The following is a 25,004-nucleotide window of genomic DNA, read 5'->3' as shown; positions in this document are numbered from 1 at the left end:
CCGAGACCAATGTGCCCAATGGCGCGGCTCTTCCGGGTTCGGACGAGGAGGGGGGAAACGCTGCTGGGGCCGAGAGAAACCTTCCCGGAGTTTGTTTGCCGTCACCCTCTCTGTGTCGGGGGTGACATCACGCTGCCACGTATTGCCACGCGTGACGTCACGCTAGCCCAGCAGAGCGCCGGTGGGTTCTAACCGCCGGGGGGTGGCCTGCGCCGGGGCCCGCCGCGGCGTGAGCTGAGGGGGGGGAACGTGGCGGGGCCCCAGCCGGGGGGAGGGTCGGTTCCTGGCTTGCCTGAGGGAACAGGGAAATCCCTGTTCTCCGGAGGGAAAAAGGAAATTACCGGCTTTCTTGAGGTATAGGCTGGTTTCAGGTTTTCCCGAGGGAAAAGAAAATCAGTAATTTTCCAGTAGAAAATAGAAAATTTCAGGTTTTCCTGTCGGAAAGGGAAATCTCTGGATTTCCTGAGGGAGCAGCTGGTTTCTGCTTTTCCTCAGAGGAAAGGGAATTTTCTAGTTTTCCTAAGGGGAAAGGGCATTTGTGTTTCTTCCAGAGGGAGAAGCTGGTTTGTGGCTTTCCTGAGGGAGAGACAGGTTCCTGGTTTTCCAGATGGAAAAGGAAAGTTCTGCTTTTCCTGAGTGAGCTGCTAGTTCCTTGTTTTCCCAAGGGAAAAGGGAATTTATGGTTTTCCTAAAGGGAAAGGAAATTTCTGATTTTCTTGAAGGAGTGGCCAGTTTCTGACAGTCCCGGAGAGGAAAAGGGAATTACTGGTTTTCTGGAGGAAAAGACTCGTTCCTGAGTGGAAAGGAATTGTCTGGTTTTTCCTAAGGGAAAAGAAAATGCCTCATTTTTCTGGACAGGGAGTTGGGTTTCTGTTTTTTTGTGATGGAAAAGGAAATTTCTGCTTTTCCTGAGGAGAAAGTGATTTTTGCTTTTTCTTGAGGAAGAGGTCAGTTTCTGGCATTCCTGAAGGAAAAGGAAATTTCTGGTTCTACTGAAGGAGAAGTAATTTTACAGATTTCCTAAGGGAAAAGAAAATTCCTGGTGTTCCTGAGTAATAGGCTGGTTTCTAGTTTTCCTGAGTGAAAAAGAAACTTCTGTTTTTTCAGAAGGGAAAGAAAATTTATGTTCTTCCAGAGGCAGAAGCCAGTTCCTGGTTTTCCAGAGGGAAAAGGAAATTCATGGATTTCCTAAGGGATAAGGGAGTTTCTGTTTTTCCTAAAGGATAGGCCAGTTTCTGGTTTTCTGGAGGGAGAAGGAAGTGTCTGGTTTTCTGGGGGGAGCACCTGGTTCCTGGATTTCTGAAGGGAAAAGGAAATTTTTTTTTTTTCCTGTGCGGGAAAGGGAATTTCTGTTTTTCCTGAGAGAGAGGTTGGATCTTGGTTTTCCTAAGGGAAAAGGAATTTCTTGGTTTTTGGAAGGAGAGAGCAGTTCCTGGTTTTCCCAAGGGAAAAGGAAATTTTTAGTTTTACTGAGGGAGGGGCTGGTTCCCGGTTTTCCTGAGAGAAAACGGAATTTGCTTTTTCTGAGAGGGAGGCCAGTTCCTGGATTTCCTAAGGGGAGAGGAAATGTCTGTTTTTTCTGAAGGGGAGGCCAGTTTCCAGGAGCTTTTGTGGAGGGGAAAAAGGAAATTTTTGGTTATCCTGAGAGGCCTGTTTGTGGATGTGCTAAGGGAAAAGGAAATTTGTTTTTCTGGAGGTCTGGAGGTAGAGGCTGGATTCTGTTTTCCTGGAGGTAAACAGACCTAGGGAGCAGGCATTGTATTCATGCAGTTTGAAACCATAATCCTGTTTTTTGCCTCTTTCTTTCAGATCTCTAGCCATGGCGGAGGGGGAGACTCGGCCAAGGCTGCTCCTCCGGCTGGTGCAGGAGGGACGGCTGGACCTCCTCCGGGATGAGCTGGGGCCAGACAACATGCTGAGCACAGAGGTGCAGAGCCGGCGCTATGGGCGCTCAGGGGACACACTGCTGCACCATGCTGCCCGATATGGGCACCAGGATGTCCTTGCCTACCTGGTAGAGGTGCTGGGGATGGATATTGAGGTGTTCAATAGTGACTACAAAAGACCCCTCCACGAAGCAGCCTCCATGGGCCACGGGGAGTGTGTCTCCTACCTCCTGGAGAAAGGCGCGAACATAGACTGCTTGAAAAAGGCAGACTGGTAGGTCGCTGGCTTGCTTAGCCATGATCAGAGTGATATCTGAAAGGGGTCTGGATGCAGAAGAGAAGGTGGGAGTGTGACTGCAGGAACTGTCATTTAGAGTCATGAATCACAGAACGGTTTCTGTTGGAAGGGACCTTAAAAATCGTCTAGTTCCAGCCTGCCCTGCAAGTCACCTTCCACTAGACCAGGTTGTTCCAAGCGCCGTCCAGCCTGGCCTTGAACACTTCCAGGGATGGGGCAGCCACAGCTTCTCTGGGCAACCTGTGCCAGTGTCTCACCACCCTCACAGTAAAGTGTTTCTTCCTAATAACTAATCTAAAATCTACCTTCTTTTACATTAAAACCATTCCTCCTTGTGCTGTTGCTACAGGCCCTACTAAATAGCCTGTCCCCATCTTTCTTGAAAGCCCCCTTTAGGTACTGGAAGGACACTCTAAGGTCTCCCTGGAGCCTTCTCTTCTCCATGCTGAACAACCCCACCTCTCTCAGCCTGTCTGCCTAGGAGAGGTGCTCCAGCCCTCTGATCATCTTTGTGGCCTCCTCTGGACTCACTCCAACAGGTCCATGTCCTTCTTATGTCGGGGGACCCAGAGCAGATGCAGTGCTGCAGGTGGAGTCTCACCAGAGTGGAGCCGAGGGGGAGAATCTCCTTCCTCGACCTGCTGGCCATGCTGCTTTTGGTGCAGCCCAGGATACAGTTGGCTTGCTGGGCTAAATTACAGCCCTATCACTAATTTCCCACTGTTGGTTAAGTTGTAAATTACTGCTTCATTAGAAGATCCAATTTAAAAGCTTTCATCTGCAGCTATTCTTCCCCGTTCCCTTGTTTGATGGGAATCAGTGGTACTGATTCATATTTTTGTGTCCTGGTCTTCAGAAACTGAAGTTAAATAAAAAGTAAGTTTTACTCCTGTCTCCCCCCAACAAACAGCCTCACAGGTCAGATTTGCTACTGATATAATAGCAACAGCCTCAACAACCCAAGAAACAACTGGTTTCTTTAGGGCTTTTGTTTGCCTGCCACGTGGGTAACACGTAAGCAAATGATGAGGGAATGAGAATTGGGAATAAAAAATAAAGCCTAATCCACCATCAGGCAGCAGGCCTGATTAATATTAGATTCTCTTCTTGGGGGGGTGGAGATTTCTGTGTACCACCTTGCAAAAGAAAGCAAAGATTCTTCCCAGCCCACAAATTAAAGTTGGGGGAGATCGTTTTGAAGCTGAACTAACATAAATACAAAGGCAGCATCCCAGTCCTCGCAATTCAAGGCTGTGCCAGCGTCGTGCTGACATCAGGGCGAGCAGAGGGAGGCAGAGATCTTGAGCTGCAAGCAAGCAGGCATTTACGCGAGCCTGGTTTTGTGTGATAGGCCTGCAGTACCCTTCCATCCATGGATTAAAAACAGGGAGTTACGTGCTTGCTAGTGCACGTCCCAGCCCTTGGACAAAGTCTCATTTGCATTGAAAATATACACTGATCTGAGGCACCGTACAGAAACAGCTGCAGGAAACACAGAGCTCCAGGCTCAGCTCTACCTTGTCATCCCCAGCAGATGCATGTCTAATCTCTTTTTGAAAATCTTGCTGGAGATTTTATCTTCCTTCTCAGCACTCTCTTCCTATCTTTACAACTAGAGCATTTTATGTTTTTAAATATCAAAGGTTGTTCCCAGACATGCCAAACAGGACAAAACTGTGAAAAGCTTCACTCTCAGGCCAGCTGGTCTGCATCAGAAGTGTTCTAGAGTGGTGTTTGCTGGTACAGTCATGCTTTACTGCCAGGAGATGCAGCATTGTCTGTGGTTTGCTGCCTGTAGCCACAGCTGCCTGTCTGGGTGCTGGCTGGGGTAGGAAACACTGATGTTAACAGCTTTGTCTCAACAGTCCCCAGAAGTCCAGACCTCATATTACCGGCATGACAAAGCAGTGCTGTAAGATCTCATGGGTTCACATGCAGCATGTGGTGAGCCTCAAAGCATCTGAATCCAGGTGAAACAATAAATTTAGCCTCAGGCTTGGAGAAGGTTTTTGCCTTTAGCCAGCAAAGTTGCCTACTACCTCAGAGTGGTTTTAGCACGTTAATTTTCCCTCTGGCTTGCTCATCACACCTGGCACTGAGCTACTGTGTTTTATTAGACAGGCCAGTTGGTGCTACAGACAGCTTTAAATCATGCTTCATGCTCAAACATTGGAACAAAAGCCATCAGGTTCCTACAGCACTGTCTCTCTGGTTGTTATGTTTGCCTCATCATTCTTTCAGGACTCCCCTAATGATGGCTTGCACTAGGCAAAACCTGGAGGTGATCAAAGTTCTCGTGGAGCATGGAGCCAACCCACTGCTGAAGAATAAGGATGGCTGGAATTGCTTCCACATTGCGAGCCGGGAAGGCCATCCCCAGGTCCTCCGGTACCTGCTGGACGTATCCCCAGGCAGCTGGGACACGGAGAGCACAATAAAGAGAACACCTCTGCACACAGCAGGTAAAAGAGGGTCCCTTTGCCACCAGACAAGTTGTAAGAGTGGGCTGTGGCAGCAGGGAATAAAAGGGGCTGTTTCAGTTCATGTTTAGTTTAGAGAAGCAAAGCGTGATCTGTCTTGATACAAAACCAGAGGGAACAGTTAAATATTAAATTACTGAAATGAAATGAAAAGAGGCTGGTGGTGGTCATTAGTGGGAGCTCACCTCTGTGAACGTCAGCCTGTTAATGGTGCTCTGTTGCATCTTTGCAGGGTTTCACCTCTGGACAGCCACTTGTTTTAATTGCTTTCAGATAAATAAAGAGCAAGAATTAGGCTTAAGTTTTCTTAATGATGTGCCAAAGACTAAGCTTGTGAGGTTGAAGTGTCCTCAGTTCCCATTTCACTGGATTTTGCCTGTACTCAAAGCATGTTTTTGTGGTGCGTAACAGTGATGTTCTCTTGGGAGTGGTAGATCCATCCCAGGGGCACTCGGGATCACCCACTGACTTTGGCCTCCTTGGACCAGAGTTCATCTCTGTCTCTGCCTCCCTGTGACAGACACATCCAAGCTCCTGCAGCTCAGAACACATTGCAATACACTTTTTCTTGCTGGTATATAAACCTGCAAATTGCACTTGGAAAATGTGTGAGACTCCAAGCGTATCCTGGCATTGTAAAGGTCCTAAAAGCGTTAGAGCTGCTGCAAGGCACCTTTTGGGATCTGCCTGTTGATGGACATTTTTACCAGTTAGGTTTATAGTCTTGTTGTCAGTTTTTGTAAGAGACATACGTCTTGAAATACTAAATTTTTGTCTGAATGCTTGGTGGGTTGGGTCATAATGGCAAATATGAAGAGCTGTGGGGTCTCTAGGCATACCCTCCAGAAGAAGCATCACAGGTTTTGGTATTCTCACATTGCTTTTAAGAAGTTAGTATCTAGTGGTGAGAAATACTTCAATACTTTCAGTACTTAAAGGGGGCTTGTAAGAAAGATGGGGACAGACTTTTTAGTAGGGCCTGTAGCAACAGCACAAGGGAGAATGGTTTTAAAGTAAAAGAGGGTAGATTTAGATTAGTTATTATGAAGAAACGCTTTACTGTGAGGGTGGTGAGGCACTGGCACAGGTTGCCCGGAGAAGCTGTGGCTGCCCCATCCCTGGAAGTGTTCAAGGCCAGGTTGGACGGGGCTTGGAGCAGCCTGGTCTAGTGGAAGGTGTCCTGGCCCCTGGCAGGGGGCTGGAACTAGATAAACTTGAAGGTCCTTTCCAACCCAAACCATTCTGTGATTCCATGAAATCCAGAGTGCCTTTCTGCAAAGGGAAGGGGTAGTCTACTGGGGATACACAGGGGCTGTTGTTAGGGTTGGAGCCCACCATGTCCAATTCCCCTTCTCTGCCCCTTTCATTGGTTTAACAAGAGATATAAAGGGAGTGAACTGGTGTGAAGAACCACAGATGTCAGGCCTGGTGGGGAGCAGAATGGCATGGTTAGCTGAACGATGACCCAGAGGCGGTTTGGATTTGGTTTTTGGCTTTCTGACTCTTTCGTCCTTGAGATGGAGTAATTCATCTTAATTTAGGAATGATGCACATGGTGTGCCTCAGTTACATTCTCTGAGTCTTAATAGGTTGAACAGACCAAAAATCTGTTAATGCAGATTTAAGTTTGTCCTACTGTGTCTCATTGCCCCTTACAGAGTATCAGGTCTGGTTACCCACAGACCTGTGCAAGTTAGGCAGTGCAGGTAAAGCATGGGTCTTCCCACAGCTTAAATCCCCTTAACTCTGCTCCCCAGAGATGCAGTGAGAGTGCATGATGAAGGAAGCGAGTGAGTGAAGGGAGAGGTGTGTGAGGCCAAGTGAGGGTGACATTGTGGGGCAGGGGCAGGGCTGGAGGGGGTTGCTGACCTTAATCAGAAACATGCCCCATCCCTGGGTGAGGATTAAGCTGTGTGTCCCAGGGCTTGGCAGTGTCTCTGCGGGAGCAATGAGCATGGGGACTCACCGCTCAAACCTGCAGCTACCTAAACCCATTTCCCAAAGAATATAATAAGGATTGATTGTCTGGAAAGACCTGAGGTATTGTGAGGAGACCCCTGCTGTGCTGTAATTAATCTGTTGGGTATGTTGCTCCTTGACTGTCATTCTCATTACTTCTCCAGCCCCCAGTAGCTGCCTGTCCATCACACTGTGCTCATCAGCAGTGACAGCCCCTGCCCAGGGACACTGGCTGTGCCTTAGTCCTTGTACTTGACCTGTGAATGCAAAATAGCTGATCAGTTGTTTGATGTGGGACTTGCTTTGAGAAACCTGGTCTCCTGGGGGCTGATGGGGTCCATCTGTCAGAGAAGGGGAAGAGCATCTTCGGCCCTAGGCTATCCAAGCTGGTGAAGAAGGCTTTAATCTTAAGAGAGGGGAACCTTGATGCATCCCACTCCTACCAGTTTGATGCCAGTGCCAGTAATAGATGCCCATAGCCCTGACAGGTCAGCAGGAGAGAACCTGAAGAGCAGCACAAAGAAATTCCAGCCATTAAGTCAGCTTCATCGGGGGCCCAACTTAAATGCCTCTATGCAAATGCACATAGCATGAGGAATAAACAAGAGGAGTTAGGGATGTGCTCATGCTTGCAGTGCTGCGATCTTACTGGCATCATAGAGACGATGGGGTGCGATGACTCCTTTGACTGGAGCATTAGGGTGGAAGGACAGGCCAGGGAGACAAGAAGAGAGTGTTGCCCTCTATGTCAGTGACCAGGTGGAGTGCATGGAGCTCTGCCTGGGTCTGGATGAGTTGCTGACCAAGAGCTTGTGGGTCAGAATCAAGGGGAAGGCAGGGACAGGTGACGTGGTAGTGGAGGTCTGCTACAAGTGCCCAACAAGGAAGACGGAGCAGATGAGGCCCACTATGGACAGATAGGAACCGGCTCACATTCACAAGTTCTGGTCCTTGTGGGGGACTTGAACCACCTCAGTATCTGTTGGAGGGACCACACCGCAGGGCATAAGCAATCCAGGATGTCCCTGGAATGTGTTGATGGTAACTTCCTTTTGCAAGTGATAGAGGAGCCAATGAGGGGAGGTATTATGCTGGACCTTGCTCTCACCAACAAGGAGCGGCTGCTAATGTGAAGCTCAAGGGCAGCCTTAGCCCTGGAGGGAAGAGGGACCCAGGAAAGCTGGTTAATATTCAGTGATCATCTCCTCCAAGCTCAGGAGCGATGCATCTCAGCAAAGAGGAGGTCAGTCAAAAATGCCAGGAGGCCTTCATGGATGAACAAATAGCTCCTGGACAAACTTGAGCACAAGAAGGAAGCCTACAGAGGATGGAAGCAAGGATAGGTAGCCTGGGAGGAATACAGAGTAACTGAGCAGCCAGGGATCAGGTTAGGAAAGCTAAAGCCCTGATAGAATTAAATTTGGCCAGGGATGTCAAAGGCAACAAGAAAAGCTTCTATAGGCATGTTGGTGATAAAAGGAAGAGTAGGGAAAATGTGGGCCTTCTCCATAAGGAAAGGGGAGATGTGGTTACCCAGGACATGGAGAAGGCTGAGGTACTCAATGACTTTTTTGCCTCAGTCTTCACTAGCAAGTGCTCCAGCTGCACCACCCATGTTGCAGAAGGCAAAGGCAGGGACTGGGAAAATGAAGACTCACCCACTGTAGAAGATCATGTTTGAGACCATCTAAGGAACCTGAAGGTGCGCAAGTCCATGGGACCTGATGATATGCATCCATGTGTCCTGAGGGATTTGGCAGATGAAGTTACTAAGTTACTGTCCATCGTATTTAAGAAGTCATGGCAGTCTGGTGACTGAAAACGGGGAAACATAACCCCCATTTTTATAAAGACAAATGAGGAAGTCCTGGGAACTACAGACCAGTCAGTCTCACTTCTGTGCCTGAGAAGATCATGGAGCAGATCCTCCTGGAGACTGTGCTAAGGCACATGGAAAATAAGGAGGTGATTGGTATAACCAGCATGGCTTCACCAAGGGCAAATTGTGCCTGACAAGTTTGGTGGCCATCTGCAATGGGGGTTACAGCATTGGTGGATGAGGGAACAGCAACTGGCATCATCTGTCTGGATTTGTGCAAAGCTTTTGACACTGTCCCACATGACATCCTTGTCTCTAAACAAGAGAGGCATAGGTCTCTTTTGACAAGTGGACCACTTGGTAGATAAGAAATTGACTGGATGGTTGCACTCAAAGAGTTGCAGTCAACAGCTCTATGTCCAAGTGGAGACCAGTGATGAGTGGCGTTCCTCAGGGGTCCATACTGGGACTGGCAATGTTCAACATCTTTGTCAGCTACACAGACAGTGGGATTGAGCGCACCCTCAGCAAGTTTGCCGACGATGCCAAGCTGAGTGGTGCAGTCAACACGCAGGAGGGAAGGGATGCTGTCCAGAGGGGCCTTGAGAGGCTTGAGAGATGGGCCCGTGCAAACCTCATGAAATTCAACAAGGCTAAATGCAAAGTCCTGCACCTGGATTGGGGCAACCCCCAGAATCAATACAGGCTGGGCGGAGAATGGATTGAGAGCAGCCCTGAGGAGAAGGACTTGGGCATGCTGGTGGATTAAAAGCTTGACATAACCCAGCAATGTGCACTTGTAGCCCAGGAAGCCAATCGTATCCTGGGATGCATCAAAAGCAGCGTGGCCAGCAGGGGAAGGGAGGTGGTTCCACCCCTCTGCCCCACTCTCTTGAGTCCCCACCTGCAGCACTGTGTCTGCTCTGGGAGCCTGAGCATAAGAAGGACGTGGACCTGTTGGGAGTAAGTCCAGAGGAGGCCATGAAGATGACCAGAGGGCTGGAGCACCTCTCCTAGGACAACAGGCTGAGAGAACTGAGGTTGTTCAGCCTGAAGAAGGCTGCAGGGAGACCTTAGAGTGGCCTTTCAATACTTAAAGGAGGCTTGTAAGAAAGATGGGGACAGATTTTTTAGTAGGGCCTGTAGCGACAAGACAAGGAGGAATGGTTTTAATGTAAAAGAGGGTAGATTTAGATTAGTTATTAGGAAGAAACACTTTACTGTGAGGGTGGTGAGACACTGGCACAGGTTGCCCAGAGAAGCTGTGGCTGCCCCATCCCTATGAGTGCTCAAGGCCAGGTTGGACAGGGCTTGGAGCAACCTGGTCTAGTGGAAGGTGTCCCTGCCCATGACAGGGGGCTGGAACTTGCTATTTTTTAAGGTTCCTTCCAACCCAAACCATTTTATGATTTTGTGTTTTGGGTTGGGCGGCAAGGAGCAGATTGCCTGAATGAGAAATGGCTAATCCTCATTTATTTGTGCATTCTTTTGTCCCTGCTCAACGTCAGGTATTGTGTTTCTGTGTCTGGGCTGGCAGGCTGGGCTCACAGCCCTTTCATGCAGAGAGGTGGATGTTGGGCTGGGATCTGGGGGATAAGGGTCTAGGGACAGGGTCAGGAGCAGGGTGAGGACTGTCCTCAGGAAAAGGACCCTTTGACCTTGATCTGAAAATCTCCTTCCTGCCTTGTAGCACTCGGGATATGGGGGTACAGCCAGTGATGGTAGGTTCCAGTGCCCCGTTCTCACTGCTTCATAGAGGTGTTGTCTCCTGTGTTTGAGTTTTCATGTAGCAAAACTGTCAACCCATGATTTGTGTTTATTTCTGGTCATTTTACTTACCCAGATTAGACCCTGGACAACACGTTGGTGGAGCAGCAGCCAGTGCAGAGCTGACTGGGCAGTGGGAAGGGCTGGAGCTTTACCCCCAGCATAATTTTAACACAGGACAATGCTGGAGGCTGCTGCTCAGTGGGTGCTAGTACCAGCACACCACCATGAAGCCCAGTTACACAGACACAGCTTTTGAGGCACAGGCAAGAGGCCAGAGATAATGCTGGATACTATGTTGGAGCTGCCGAGGGAAATCATGTCAAGATGAACCACCACTGTCTCAATGAGTTTACATCCCAAGGGTGTGGATATGAACACATTAACCCGTGACCAGTCCAGCTGGCTTCCTGGCACAGTTATCTCTGTATAGATGATGGCTACTTTTCTCCCCCCTGCAATTTTTTTTTCAAGTTGATTCCTTAAGCTTTGCTGCTTCATATATCCGTAGCCCGAGGCAAGAGAGTGGGGGAGATGTAATTAGAGGAAGTGGAGTGCAACTGAGCATTGCAGCTTTCTTGTGTCTCTGTTGGCTGTTAAAGGATGTAATCATGTTGCTCAGGGTGGTTTTTCTTCACATAGCTTGGGTTTTTTAAAGCCTCCATTTCGAAAATCCTTTTCACATTGTGACTCTGCCTGTATTTACATCAGGTCAGGTGAAGGGGTGATAAACAGGCAGGCAGCAGGAGCAAACAGCCAAGATCTGGGAGGATGGGAACCCCTCATGGAGCTTTCAAAGAGCATCTATTGTGTAGCTGTGTCTGAAGGTTATTGCTGGTAACACATACTTGCCAGGGGCCCTTCTTCCATCATAGAGAGTAAATAGCCTGATGTAGCAGCTCTGGGCTTGGTTTAATATTTTTTTTTCTTTAGTATATTTAATTTGTTTTGCAAAATGACCTGCAGAAAAAAAAGCCAGACCAAGGCTGTCCTTACATTGCTGTAATATGATGTGTTTTTTAAAAAAGGGAGAGAGTATTTCAGTGCATGATGTTCAGATCCTCCCCCACTGTTGTTTTTCCTCTGAGATGATGTCTGGGTGAGGATACTTCATTAGGATGATGAGATGGGAGTGATGGGTAGTCTTGAGTGGCTGAGAATGGGTGAAAATGCCATCTAGCTGTTCACCAGCAGAGAGCTTTGTGTTAATTTTGCTTCTCACAGATTTCACTTCAGGGATTAACAAATACTTGCAAGAAAAGATCTTTGTGTCAGCTTAATTGCGTGTACACTGTCATGTATGTACTCTGCAGGTAGAGGCAAATGGTGCCTACGTACATGCCTTTTCCCTGTTTTATCTGGTGTTTTCCTATAGGATCAGGGGAACAGAAGGCTTGAGGTCTGGAGACAGTGTTTTAATTTAAAAAAATAATAATCAAAAGCTTTGAATGTAAAGCCTCTTGGAACCTCTTCCCTCATCCTGAGTAAGACAAAAGGGTCAGAAACCTGATTATATTTCACTGTAGGCAGACAGTGGTACGAAAACATAAATTAACCGTGCATTTCCTTTCTCTCGTAGCAATGCATGGCTGTTTTGATGTTGTGGAGCTGCTCCTGGAGCGGTAAGCAGGCTTCCTCCAGCACTGCCTCTGCCTCCTTACTCTCCCCTGCCTCACTCTGCCAGGCCCGTTCCAGCCGCCTGGACACAAAGAGAGTATATGACATTCGTGAAGCCTGGCTGCACAGCTGCCCTGCATGTGATCCCGAGGCCATCTCTGTTTCCTCCAGGTTTTTCACAGCTGGTTAGGGGCCTTTGACGCAAGGATGCATTCTGTATGGGCTCTGACTTCCCTATGACATAAACCCCAGTTATATAACTCGGCACTTTTTCTGTGCTGATTCATTCCCGTTGCCTCCAATGTGTCTGACGCCATATGATAACAACAAAACAGTTTTCTGACAGCTCAGTTCTAGGTGCAGCTCCTCTTGACTGGACTTAGCCTCCAGGCTTTATTTTCAGGCTGTGGCTCCTGAGAGACGGCTGTGAAGTGGCTTTAATTCAGCCCATGCCCAGTCATCCTGACCCTGTTACCTTCCTGACCAGCACTGCCCACTGCCAGAGCCGGAGCAGCTTTCCTTGGGCATCACAGCTGCTGCTAGCTGCAGCTCCCATGAGCCAACTCATCCCAGCCTTGTTAATTCCTGTCCATGCTTGGCCCAGCATAAACATAGCCCTGTGATTTGAGCCAGGCTTTCAATTTTAATTCAGTCTTCTCTCATTTCAATGGAACTGACTGAGACCTGTGGGCTTTGATTTTGTATGTGGCATTGCTACATAAGGATATGGTTTTCCCCTCTGCCCATGCACACCTGACCCCTTCTAGAGTTCCTCTGTTCAGGGGGCAGTGAAAATATAAATGATGTGTAGAGTCCTGGCTTTCCTGTGGCCCAAGCAAGCTGTGCCAGCTGAGTACCAGATTTCTGACCCAAAAAACCCCAGCAGACTGTACCCCAGGACAAGCACAGAGACAGGTTTATGCATGGTCTACAGACAGACTGTATGTATGCCATTTTAGATCCTATCTGCTGATAGTCTCCTGCCCCACCAATGCAAAGCAACCAGTGCAGTAAGGAATTTAGAGCCACCAACAACTCTGTAATGGCATTTGTCTTCTCTCCCAGGTGCCAGTACAAACCTGACAGTAGAGACAAATGTGGAGTCACTCCCTTTATGGATGCTATCCAGAACGGACATGTCAACATTGCCCGCCTGCTCCTGGAAAAACACCAGGTAGGTGCCAAAAACTTCATCTCCCTCCTCCAGGACCTGACCTGGAACTGCCAGAACAGGCAATCCACATGTTCACTACAACCATTTTGTAAAGAAGCAAGTTCCCAAATTGTAAATAAATTAATTGCAAAGGAAGGCAAATTTCCCCTGGAGATGAGCAAGGTTTTGCTGAGTAAGGCCACCAGGACTCAGCTCATGGTGAAGATCTTGTCTTGAGGCAGGGACATGTCCCCATAGCTGGTGAAGGGGGATGAAGACACAAGGCAGTGGCAGGAGGGGACAGGACTTGCCCAGCGCTGCAGGGGCAGCTGTGTCCAAGCCAAGACCAGCACTTGGGAGTGCCATGGCTCAGTGTGGAGGTTCTCATGGCAGTGTAGAGGGTTGCTATCATGGAGGCATCTGGCTGTGCTGGCAGTAGCTCATCTCTGGCCCCCTCCTCTCGTGGCAGCTGCTGCTCCCATGTTGTCTCCCAGTAATCTCTGATTTCCTCCACCATACAAGGTGTAACGGGGATGTCATAGGAGCCAATTGTGTGCAGCAGGAACCAGACCACTGCCTTATTTATTGACTGCTGAATCAATGTGAAATGGTTGGGGCCCACCTGCTGGCTGATTCTCACGGAGGTGGGTTTGTGCCTCCCTTCTTATGTACTTTGCCTCTCCCCTGCACCAGCTCTGGTGTTCATTGGACACTGCTGAATCAGTGCACCTTGCTCGCCTGGCAGAAAGCTAGCATGGCAGAACCAGTGAATCTGTTTGTGCCATGCTGGCAGATTGAATGGGCTGGCTGAGCCCCCAGCATAGCATGGAGTGGGCCAGGGAATGTGACACCACACTTCTCAAGATCACAGGCTTTAGATTTACTCAGCTGTAACACACCGCTTCACCCACCAGAGATGGTTTGATGCCCAGGTTACATTTGAGTGCATAGATGCTTATTGACTTCTGGAAACTTTCATGTGTTTGTCTTGACTCATCTGGACCTTACACGAGAAAACATTTGTGAAGTTTGCTTAAGTTTTTAGTCTCATTTCAGGCAAAGAAGATGGAATAGTTGATTTAATTTCCTCGTTGTGGAGCTCTGGCTTACTGCCATGAAGCACCACTAGAAGTGCTAATGGCAGTGTTGCTACATTCTAGGTTTTATAAAACCATGAGTCAGGCCCACTAGACTTCAGAGGCTGGATTATATCCTTTTAAGATGACTGCACTGTGTATTACTTCTGTTACTTTTCTTGATTTTATGTCTTTGTGGCTCACATTCAGAAACTCACAGAAGAGATTTCATGAGGTCATCCACCCATCTCCATCCCTTGACCTGTGTCCAAATCTTTCTCCACCGGCACAAAGGTTGGAGATGAGTTGTTTCTTGTGGGTTTAAAGAGTTTAAACTGGTCATAGGTGCTCCAGCAGAAGAGAGAGGGGGCTCTGGTTTTTTTTGGTACTGGATTTGCTTATCCCTTAACAAGCTCAGCAGAGAGCTGGCTCTGTTCTGCAAATCATGGTGCTGTCAACTGCAGTGAATCTGCTGGTGACATCCCATGTGTTCACTGCCATCACCATGGCCATGGCAAGCAGATGTGATTCTGCTCAGGCTAGTGATGGTCCTTGAAGGTTTGGCCAGGCTGTTGATGGCTTTCACTTTCCCTCCTCCCTCATTCCAGGCCTGTCCTACAGCTGTGGATGCGCTGGGCGCTCAACCTCTGCACCGGGCAGCTGTCACGGCCCAGGATGAAGCCATCCAGTTCCTTGTCTCTGAGCTGGGTGTTGATGTCAATGGGAAAGCAATGGCCTTCCAGCTCACAGCACTGCACTATGCAGCCAAGGTTTGTCCCTGTTCCCAGGCTCCCTCTACAAAGTCTCTGCCAGTTAGTGTGCTGCAGGCAGTCATCTAAAACAGGCTGGTTTACATATTTGCCACTGACGGAGGATTTACATTCCTAGCTTATCTTCTGTTATGGTCTATCTGCTCCTAACCAGTTCCATATTCTGTTTAAAGGGTTTTGGACCCTTGTTAAGTCCAGCTGTCTGCAGAGTGATGGTGGATGTCTGAGTTGCTGTGTTCACCACCCTCCTGCCCATGCCTGTGACTGTGCTGTGGGTTAATAAACCCTTCTGCCTGGCACATGGCTGTTCAGGATCAGAGGCAGGTGGTGATGGGACTCAACTTGTTTGCCACTCATCCAGTTGGCTGTGCTCTGGATGGGCCTTGACCCACACCTCTGATGAGTGTCACTCTTCCAGTCAGCTGCCTTTGGACCAAAGTGCAATACCTGAAGGGTATACACCCTGCCAGTTATAGGGAGCTGTAGTAGTTCTTGAGTTCATGAGCTGTGACAGTTCTTCACTACCATCTTCTTACTTGCTTGGCAGATGTGGATGAAATGCTGCTCAGATTTCTTTTTCTTCAGCCCTGGTATTGGGTTCCATTGGGTCAGTAGCTAGTCTTCGTGGCAGCAGCTTGCTGGATTTAAGACGGCTGATGCACTGTGAAGCAGCAACTGTTTGTCCCAGTAGGCTGGATTCTGGCCTGCCTGTGGGCAGGTGTGAGAAAGGAGAGGTGAAAAGACGGGGGGAGCTCCCGGGTGCTTATCTGCGTCCTTTGCACAGGTTTTGTTTTGAATTCCAGGCAACAAGTTGTTTGAGCTTTCTCTTCCTCCTATCTCACTCCTGTGGGAAGCGGGGCCTGGTGGGCTGTGGGTCCTGCAGCACTCCCTGGGAGTGAAAAGCAGATCCCAAAAGACTCCCTGCTGACCAGGATCCCTCCTGGGAACCTGCTGCCTCCCTTCTGCTTGGTGCTGTTGCACCACAGTGTGCAGTGTGCTGGCAGCAGTGGCCAGGGCAGATCCCTGCATGTTAAACCTCATGAGCTTAAACATGCAGCACTCAAAGCCTGGTCTAGACTTGTAGTGGGAACGAAGCAGCATCCCAGCGCCCCACTCCTACAAAAGCATCAATGGCACTTACTGGGAGTGCTGGCAACAGTATTCTCCTCCAGCAGGACCCAGCCATGGCATTTGCTGGCTCCCACAAAAGAGGCCTTTCTCCCAGCTTCCCTTCCTCATGCTCTGAGAAACCATGTTGAAAGCCCTTTTGGTTGCCAAGGGTACATTTAACAGCAAGGCTATTGGGGAATATAATGTGCCTTGGAGAAGATCCCAGCTCTGTCTTGGCGAGCAGCTGATTGGGGAGTGATTTGATGGGTTTCTCTTCCTTCCCGAGGCTCAGTGTCACTTTATATTTACAGCATCGTTTGTTTGGCTGGTGGGTTTTTTTTTTTTTCTTTTCTTATTACTTTGCATTTATAAATACATGAAAATCAAATTACGCTTTCAACTCAATTTGCTGCCAAGGCTGTGGCAGCTAGAGCAGTTCCTGGCTTGCTGTCTTTGCCACTGAGAGGGGGTGTGCATGCAGCAGGGAAATGGGAGTCTTGAGCAGGGGGGGAAGATGCTACTGAGTTGTACGATAATGGGGGAAAAGAGTGGGTGTTGGGGATAAAAATAAGAGCCTTCCATTCTCATGCCACATGACAAAGACTAATTCATTGCACTGAAGAAGTAATTACAAAATCATGCATGTCATTTAGGGAGAGAGGGGTTATTTACAGAGAAGCTTGTGCAAAGAGGAGGGGTGTGTGGGCTGTATTGCATTTTCCCCTGAAGCATTTAAAATTGACTACTGGCAGAGGAAAGATATAGAGAGGACACTGTGGGTCATGATGGTGTGTAAGCGTGGCATTCTGCGTCTTCTCACAGAGCATTACAAATACTGGAGTAATGCTTTAGGAAATGCCAGTGCCTGAAGGTACTGCAGGCAGATGCTCAACAGTCCACATCAGTAACAGGTTCTGCTCTCTGAGCTGAAATACACCTCAGTAAGAGCAACTCTAGATCCCTGTGGTCCTTGGAAGTGGATTTACAGTGTTGGAGGACACACAGCTTTTTCCTGATGTGTAGTCCTTTTAAGAGCCAGATGTCTGTTATGAAAGGTAAGACAGGGATCCTACACCTCTGTGGCCAGCTGAAGTTACAAGCAATTTAATTGAGTTACTTGATTTGAGACACAGGCTAGAGAGGCAAAGGCAAGACTGGCTGGCAAATTAGTGCACTAATTTATTATTAAGAAACATTTCTAGATTGTGTCACCCAGTTGTCAGAGGTCATTTCTACATTAACTCCACAGCCACTGGCAAAGCCATACTGGGAGACAATCCTCCAAATTCCTCACACCTCAAGGTCCTGGCTCTGCAAAGGAAAGGGGTTTATGTTGACCATGATCAGGAAAATCGTAAGGGAGCAGATCCACCTACCTGGAGCTGAACTGGATTGTGTGTCTATCATACCTGCCGTGCCGAGGCACTGCTCTCAGCCTTTGGCTGTACCACCACCACCAGAGACAGCTCTGCACTGTTGCATGATTTTAAGCACTGTTGATCTTAATTGAACACTTTTGATTTTAAAGCATTGTGTTAAATGTTCACAGAGAGAATTAGGCTCCTGGGAAGACTTGCTGCCTTTTTGGACTCTGGGTCAAAATTACTGTCAGGGACATGCAAGGCACACTGACCAAGGACCAAGTTCTGAATCTTCTCATGGGCTGCCAGTGGAAGTGCTGGAGAAGGTGCCTGGTGGCACCTCTCTGGCCAGTTCCCATGGGGTGACAGCTGTGTTTGCTGTGCCTGGGCAATCCCTGGCTAATGGACCCAATCTGCACTGCTACAGGCAGCTGACCCTGATTTCCAGCTGCCGTAAGGTCCTCTAGAGCCTGGAGCAGCTCCTTGTAACCCCAGATTTGACTGTGACAGAGCAGATCTGCATCTGTGCCCTTCTAGGTGCCATACGCAGTTAGGGACAGATCGCTTGTGGCCTCCTTTCTTTTCAGGCCTATGTTATTTTTGCTAAATGCAAAGGTGAGAAATTGTGCAGAGCTGATTCTGAATTCTACGTGCCTGTGCTCACCACTGCAGGAAGGACACACACACACGATCAAGACACTGCTGTCCCTTGGTGCTGATGTCCATGCAAAGGATGGGAAGAGCCGTTCTGGTAAGGCTGCCGAGCTATTTGTTCACCCTTTATATGACAGTGAGAGTGCGCTTCAGTAACATGAGCCCAGCCTCCAAAGCAGGCTGTGCTGCGTCTGCTCAGTGGAGCATGCAAGGATATGACAGATGCACATATGCGAAAGGCTCTTGGAGCAGTGTGACGTGTGAAGCTTGGGGTTTTTTGCAGCTTTCATTCATTGGCTCTTGCTGCTGGACTTCCTGATGTTTTATGGTGTGGTTGAGCCTGCACTGGGGCCTTTCCCTTGGGGGAAGAACAGAGATGCTAAATGATGTTTCCTGTTTACCCACCTGCTTATTTTGCATGAAACTTCCAGGGGCTTAGGATCTTTGATACTGCCACCTTGCCATCAAATTTGGTTGAAATTAACTGGTTTGAAACAGTTAGGGTCAGCAGACAAATACGATTGCACAAGCTCTTAAGCCTCAATTCCTTAGCAAACTGCCTAGGAATGGCTTATGAGCAAATAATAACAGCGAACCTGAACATAAATATAGTTGCTATAGTAATGCCAGTGAGTTGGCATTCCCAGCATGAGAGTCTGAGGCATCTCTTGCATCAGCATCTCTGTCTCACAAAAAGTATATAAAAATGGTTTCAGCCATTGCCAAAATTGGCAACTTACCCAGTCTTCAGGTTTGCTTAATAACACGCTTCAGCGGTGAGCATCTCTCTCTCCACCCCCTCAGTGAGTAAATTTGAGCTTCACTGAACTCGTCCAACCCTGGGATGTTTGTGGTGGCTCCTCACGCCCCTCGGCTGCCCCATTCCCTGGCATCTTTGCTGCGTTCTTTTGTATCCCTGCGTCCTGGGGAGCTTCTCATCCAGACTTTGCTTCTGCAAAGATTTCTGCATGGGTTATCCATGGGAATCAGGATGCCTCATGGTCAACACCAGCCTGTAGCAGGAGCTAATGACCCTCAGCATTGAAAGATACCCCTGTGCAGAGTTAGACCAGGAGAAGATGACTGGCTTATCCTGCTACACAAGCTAAGTGTAACAGGACTGCCTAACTGTGCTGGAGCCATGCTGGGTCAGTGTGCTGGCTGTCAGAGGGGTCTATGGAATGAGCTGGGGCTTGGGCTGGAGTATTTCAGCCTCTTACTGTGGGATGCTTTTTGCTGCACACAGTGCATGGTAACCTTTCTCATTTATTCCCCGACCTTGGAGTGAGCTGGCAGGGAGTGTGTTCCCACCACTGACTTGGTTTCCTTCGTGGGGAATCCAGTGTTTGTGTCGGAAGCGGGCTGAGGCAAAACTTGCCAGGCAATCTCAGCTCTTGTCTTGACATCTTGTCTCCCCCACAGCTCTGCATGCAGCGTGTGCTGGGCAGCAGGCAGATGCTGCACGGATCCTGCTCCACGCTGGGCTGCAGGACGCCCCGGATAGCACGGGCACACTGGCATGGCAGCTTGCGAGGAAGCCAGATGTCATCCAGGTTTTCCAGGAAACAAACATCAGCACATGAGATGTAATGGGGAAAAAGAGAAGCCCGTTTTATTTCAGCGTGGTACGTGAGTTATCACTTAACAACTATTCAGATTTAGGCAAACACCTGTTTAAAATGATGGGATTTTCACCCAAGGATTGAGCAGGGAAACCGAGCTTGACACTTGGGAAGTATGTTTAGGAGAAGACGTACTTTAAATAGGATTATCTCAGAAAGATAATGGACATGAAAAGCATTTTTTAAATAGGATTATCTCAAAAAAATAGTGGCTGTGATGGGTCTGGGCTATCACACTCCTGTACTGACCCCATTGTTGTAAATTTATGGCTGTTCTTTCACTTCCAAATTTCAGGGCGGAACTTCACCTCTTCTTGTGCAGCACCCAGCACATCCAAACAGCTGAGACTGCAGCTGCCCAATACATAATTACCGAAGGAGCATGCCCCATGAGCCACTGCTAGATGACCTTCTGGGGACCTGCATGGCTTCAGCCCCCTGGAGCCTGCCTAGCTCTTGCTGCGGTGTTTCTGTACGGTTGGACATCCTGAAGGAGAAGATCCACCTGGATCGTTGATTTTTATAGCCCTTAATGGACTTGCTCTCCACTAATACCTGAAGTCACTTTAAGCAGCCACCTCTTTCAATAGCCCCTGAGAGGGGCTGGCTGCGGTGCAGTGTGAGCAAGCCCTTGGGGACTCTTCCCTCATCAGGTTTGAGCTGCAGAGGACAAGTGCGGGGAGTGTACAAGCTGCATCAACTTCTTAAATCCTTTTTGTAGCCCAAGCCTGATCCCAAAGGCTGCTGAAATGAATACTAAGACCTCAACCTTGCGATGACATCAAGGGTCTTTGGATCAGACTAAAAAAGAGGTATTTGTTATTCCAGACAGTCTTGTTGGCACTTCTCACTAATGAATTTTACAAAAAAAAATCTGCTCTTTGAAGTGTTTGGAGAAATGCCTTAATATTTAATGTAGCCAGTAAGTCTCTAACAGCCTGGAATACACATAAAGGTAAGAGCTGCTGTAGTTGTTTGGTTTATTTGTATGTATCTGCAATTATAAATTCAGATTTGCATAGAAACATGGCACACCTCAGTCTACGTGTAATGTCAAGATGTAAAAAACAATGGGATTCTGCAGTTTTGGTGATAACAGATGCTAAAAATCAGACAGGCCTATGACAGAACAAGCTAGGTTTTGCTCTGCCCAAGCTGTTGTGCTCACGTCATGGTCTGATGCATGACCGATGTGCTCCCGGCTGGGTTTAAGACGATACTGAGCTCTGTTTGATTGAGAAATTCCCACCCTGCAGTTCCTGGAGCCGAATTTGCTGCGACAGTCCTAAGCCAGAGTGACAGCAGTGCTGCACTTCTCTCCAGTTAAACAGCCTTTAGAGCAGGGTTAGGGCCTCCTCCCCTCTGCCAGCTTGCGTTGCATGAGAAGAGAGGGGGTGTGCTCACAAAAATAATTTGGGGGGCTGCCAGAGGGAGCTGATAGCTTGCAAGAAGCGGAGAAGCAGGGTTCAGTAGAACCTTAATACTCTTCCAAACATGCCTGTAAAGACCTGCTTTTTGCCAGTCTTCCCCTGTCTTGTTTCTCCATTTATGAAGAAGGTTCTTTTCCACCAGGTAAGAAAAACAAATTAATGCTAGAAGGCACTAACAGTGCAGAGTGGTGGGAGCCATATCAGCCCCTGGGCAGGCAAGGAAGTGGCTTTATTCCTCTAAAGATCCCGAATCCTTACATAAATCTAGCCCTGGCCTCCATACAGCAAGCAGCAATACTGCAACCCAGTAAATGCAAGCGCCTGCTTTATTCCCACTCTTTATGATTTTAGCAAACCATGAAGTAGCTGGTTCCCCTCAATATCCCTGCTAACGAACTCAGTTTGTGAGTCTAAGCTTTTATGAGAAAGCAAGTGAAAATGTTTTCAAATGTCTGTCTAGTTCTCCTGGTCATGGCAAACACCTTGAAAACACAAAAGGGAATTTACATTAATTTGGAAGTGCTTTATGATTTCTGAAGGCTTCTGGACAGTAGCAGAGGGCCTGTCCACCTGGGACAGGAAGCTCAGACACTGTGCTGTCATCTAAAAGCAAAATGTATTGGCACGTCTCCAGCACTGTCTTTTATTTACCCTTCTTTTAATTCTGCCCCTCGGACAACAAAAAGATGCACAGTAACAAACTGGCTGTTGTTATCACAGATGATCAGGATCAAAAGGATGTTAGAAAAGGAACATGTATTCACCTTTATGCCTGCAAGATTTTCCTGGGGAAGAGCCTTTGCTGTCTGTCTTGCTGTTTCTGCTGTTGCTTACTCACTGCAAGGTTGGAGTGAGGGGTCAGGACGCTTTTGTGCCCTGCAAAAGTGTGCTGCAAAATGCTGGGAAGAGCTCAGCAGTGCTAGACTCTGTGTGTGTGTGAACCCCCGTCTCATTCCCAGCAGACGTCTCACACGGAGAGACAGCTTGGGCGCCTGGTCCCTGGGGAAGCAGCCCAGGAGCTGGGCTCCGTGCCACGTGGCACTGAAGGCAGCTTGGAGCAGAGCCTGGCAGCTGGTGCACAGCTTTGGTGCTGTCCTGTTATGCCACCTCTTCCATCTTCAGCGCCGTCGGTTGCCAGGGGCCCTGCAAATACTCTGGTCCTGCAGCCACAGAAGAGAAGACCTAGTGCCTTCGTCTTGTTGGATGTGGCCAAGCTACAGTCAGGGTAAGCAGAAGCATCTGGATAGGTAGGAAATCATGTTGCAATGCTGTCAGGGCTTGCTGGGAGACCTTATAGGAAGGGAGGGCATTTTGCTTTTAAATAGATTTTGCTCTGGAGGTTGCACACACACCTCCCTCCGCAAATTCACAAGCACCAAAGAAATTCATGCCTGGGTGGTCAAGCAATTTTCCTTCCGATGATCCAGAGGATGAGGGACTGCAGCTATTGCATCCTCGTCACATCTCCTAGGCTCTTCTTAGGTTGGCGATCCTGTATTGGTTTTGGATGTTCCTTTTTGTACCTCTTAGGAGCTGGTGGTGATTTTCACTCCATGCCGTTCCCCTTCTCCGTGAGTTACAAGGATTCACTCTCTGGCTGTTGTCTCTCAATGCTGGTGTCCCAACTAGCTGCTGGTAGACGTAAGCCAAGAGCCTGAGGACCTGCTGACCATGATGCATCACCATCAACTGTTTTGCCATCTCTTTTCCTGCCTTCCACTGCTTCCACAGCCAGACCTTCCTGCTCATCCTCCATCCAGGACACTCTCAATATTCTACTGCAGGTACTTCCATATAGAATCATAAAATGGTTTGGGTTGGATGGGACTGTAAAGATCATCTAGTTCCAGCCCCCTTCCAGGGACAGGGACACCTTCCACTAGACCAGGTTGCTCCAAGCCCCGTCCAACCTGGCCTTGAACACTTCCAGGGATGAGGCAGTGACAGCTCCTCTGGGCAGCCTGTGCCAGTGCCTCACCACCCTCACAGTAAAGTGTTTCTTCCTAATAACTAATCTAAATCTACCCTATTTTACATTAAAACCATTTCCCCTTGTGCTATTGCTACGGGCCCTACTAAAAAGTCTGTCCCCATCTTTCTTACAAGCCCCCTTAGGTACTGGAAGGCCGCTCTAAGGTCTCCTCGGAGCCTTCTCTCCTCCAGGCTGAACAGCCCCAGCTCTACCAGCCTGTCTGCCTAGGAGAGGTGCTCCAGCCCTCTGTCATCTTCATGGCCTCCTTTGGCCTTGCTCCAACAGGTCCATGTTCTTATGCTGGGGGCCCCAGAGCAGACACAGCACTGCAGGTGGGGACTCAAGGAGAGCAGAGGGGGAGGATCACTTCCCTCAATCTGCTGGCCACGCTGCGTTTGGTGCAGCCCAGGATATGATTGGCTTCCTGGGCTGCAAGCGCACATTGCCAGGCCATGTCAAGCCTCTCATCCACCAGCATCCCCAAGTCCTTCTCCTCAGAGTTGCTCTCAATCCATTCTCCACCCAGCCTGTATTGACTCTGGGGGTGCCCCAACCCAGGTGCAGGACCTTGCACTTGGCCTTGTTGAACTTCATGAGGTTTGCACGGGCCCACCTCTCAAGGCCCCTCTGGACAGCATCCCTTCCCTCCTGCGTGTTGACTGCACCACTCACTTGGCATCGTCGGCAAACTTGCTGAGGGTGCGCTCGATCCCACTGTCTGTGTAGCTGACAAAGATGTTGAACATTGCCAGTCCCAGTATGGACCCCTGAGGAACGCCACTCATCACTGGTTCTCCACTTGGACACCAAGCTGCTGACCGCAACTCTTTCAGTGCGACCATCCAGCCCCTTCCTTATCTACCACGTGGTCCATTCATCAAATTCATATGTCTCTTGCTTAGAGACAAGGATGTCATGCAGGAGAGTGTCAAAAGCTTTGCTTAAGTCTGTAAATGTCACCATCTTACTGCCTGTCTGCTGGTGCTGCTTGCTCCTTTTGTGCTTTCCTGCTGATGGCTCTGCACCACCAACACCCTGTAAATTCAGATACCTTTTTTTTTTTTCTTACCTGGGTGTGAACAAGCATTGTGCAAGACACAGAGCCCAGCTGTGCCTGTGTGGAGCAGGAAACCTACAGTCCATCGATGAGCAGCGTTCACCTTGGTGCTGGCAGGTCCGATTCCCCTGGGGCCATGCAGGCACCTTCGTCTCTCCAGGCTTTGCTCTTCCAAGTATTAAAATAATTCAAAAGCAGGTGCTCTGCTTCCCATCTGAGCTGGCATGACAAAGTTTCAGGCATTTGACAGAGCTTCACTGGGTTCTTCACCAACCGTGGCATGCCACCGTCTGCCTTGTGTGTCCTGGTAGATATGAGAGACGTAGCCATATGATCAAATTAAGATGTCTTAAGCCTTGCGGGTGTCTAATCCATGCTGGCGGCCCCAAGGCGCATAAGCAGCTTTGCCGCGGCTGCTGTATAAGTGCTCCCTCCCTGGCTCACTCGCCTTCTTCGGGATGCTGATCCACGGGGGGCGTTAAAACCAGCACACAGCCGGGAAATTCCTGCCTCGCTTCAAGGAAGTGGTGGGTGGCAGAGACAGGGTAGCGGCAAGGATTAAAAAAACCTCTTAAATGCAAAAATCAGAGCTCAAATCTTCTGAAAAAACGCGCTGGCTCCTTTGCGTCACTGCTGCGCTGTGGTTTTGTGGTGGATGGGGGGGATTTGCTACACCAAACGTGATCCTGGATGAGAGGAAAAACTCTTTTCTTCACGTTTTGGGGTGAAAAGGGGGAAATGTGAGAGGTGCCACGTGCAAGTGAAACCTGCGTTGGGGAAGTATAAATACTCTGTAATGATCATTGTTTGTTGCAATAATTAACTGCTTTTTATAATAATAAACAATAAACAAAAATTAAGTGCTGCTGTTAAAATTGCTTCCCTGCAGTCCCTGGGATGTGATGGAAAAGCACTGGCCCTTTGGGGGAATGTGTCGGTGCTAAGCAGGGCACCTGGGGGTGCTCTGCCCTGC

At 48.7% G+C, this 25,004-nt stretch overlaps 1 protein-coding gene across 4 annotated transcripts; it reads left to right on the top strand.

Annotated features, from left to right (window-relative positions):
- The first annotated feature begins 33 nt into the window (after positions 1-33).
- On the top strand, positions 34-24,897 carry ANKRD16 (ankyrin repeat domain 16). 4 transcript variants are annotated; one of them, XR_008732353.1, is made up of 10 exons: positions 34-181; positions 1,810-2,160; positions 4,426-4,646; positions 11,789-11,831; positions 12,892-13,000; positions 14,664-14,825; positions 17,969-18,047; positions 19,373-19,575; positions 19,868-20,384; positions 21,965-24,897. XR_008732353.1 is itself a non-coding variant. In XM_027800028.2 (9 exons), exons 2-8 carry the CDS (start codon positions 1,820-1,822, stop codon positions 19,531-19,533), a joined length of 1,116 nt encoding a protein of 371 aa, XP_027655829.1. In that variant the 5' UTR covers positions 34-181; positions 1,810-1,819; the 3' UTR covers positions 19,534-19,575; positions 19,868-20,533. The 4 variants fall into 4 exon arrangements, 2 of the variants coding, with proteins under 2 accessions (XP_027655829.1, XP_055567004.1); XR_008732354.1 differs by having other exon boundaries at positions 21,962-24,897; XM_027800028.2 differs by lacking the exon at positions 21,965-24,897 and having other exon boundaries at positions 19,868-20,533.
- Positions 24,898-25,004: the final 107 nt, after the last annotated feature.

Source organism: Falco cherrug, chromosome 5 (assembly GCF_023634085.1).
Source record: "Falco cherrug isolate bFalChe1 chromosome 5, bFalChe1.pri, whole genome shotgun sequence".
Classification (NCBI taxonomy): domain Eukaryota; kingdom Metazoa; phylum Chordata; class Aves; order Falconiformes; family Falconidae; genus Falco; species Falco cherrug.
The sequence above is the reverse complement of the archived record's forward strand: the minus strand, read 5'-3'. Positions and strand labels throughout refer to the sequence as shown.

Bases quoted from the DNA above. Each gene is read 5' to 3' on its own strand.
- ANKRD16 (XM_027800028.2), top strand. From the start codon at position 1,820: ATGGCGGAGGGGGAGACTCGGCCAAGGCTGCTCCTCCGGCTGGTGCAG. The intron at 4,647-11,788 runs GTAAAAGAGGGT...TTTCTCTCGTAG, and splicing joins AACACCTCTGCACACAGCAG to CAATGCATGGCTGTTTTGAT. The intron at 14,826-17,968 runs GTTTGTCCCTGT...TCACCACTGCAG, and splicing joins CACTGCACTATGCAGCCAAG to GAAGGACACACACACACGAT.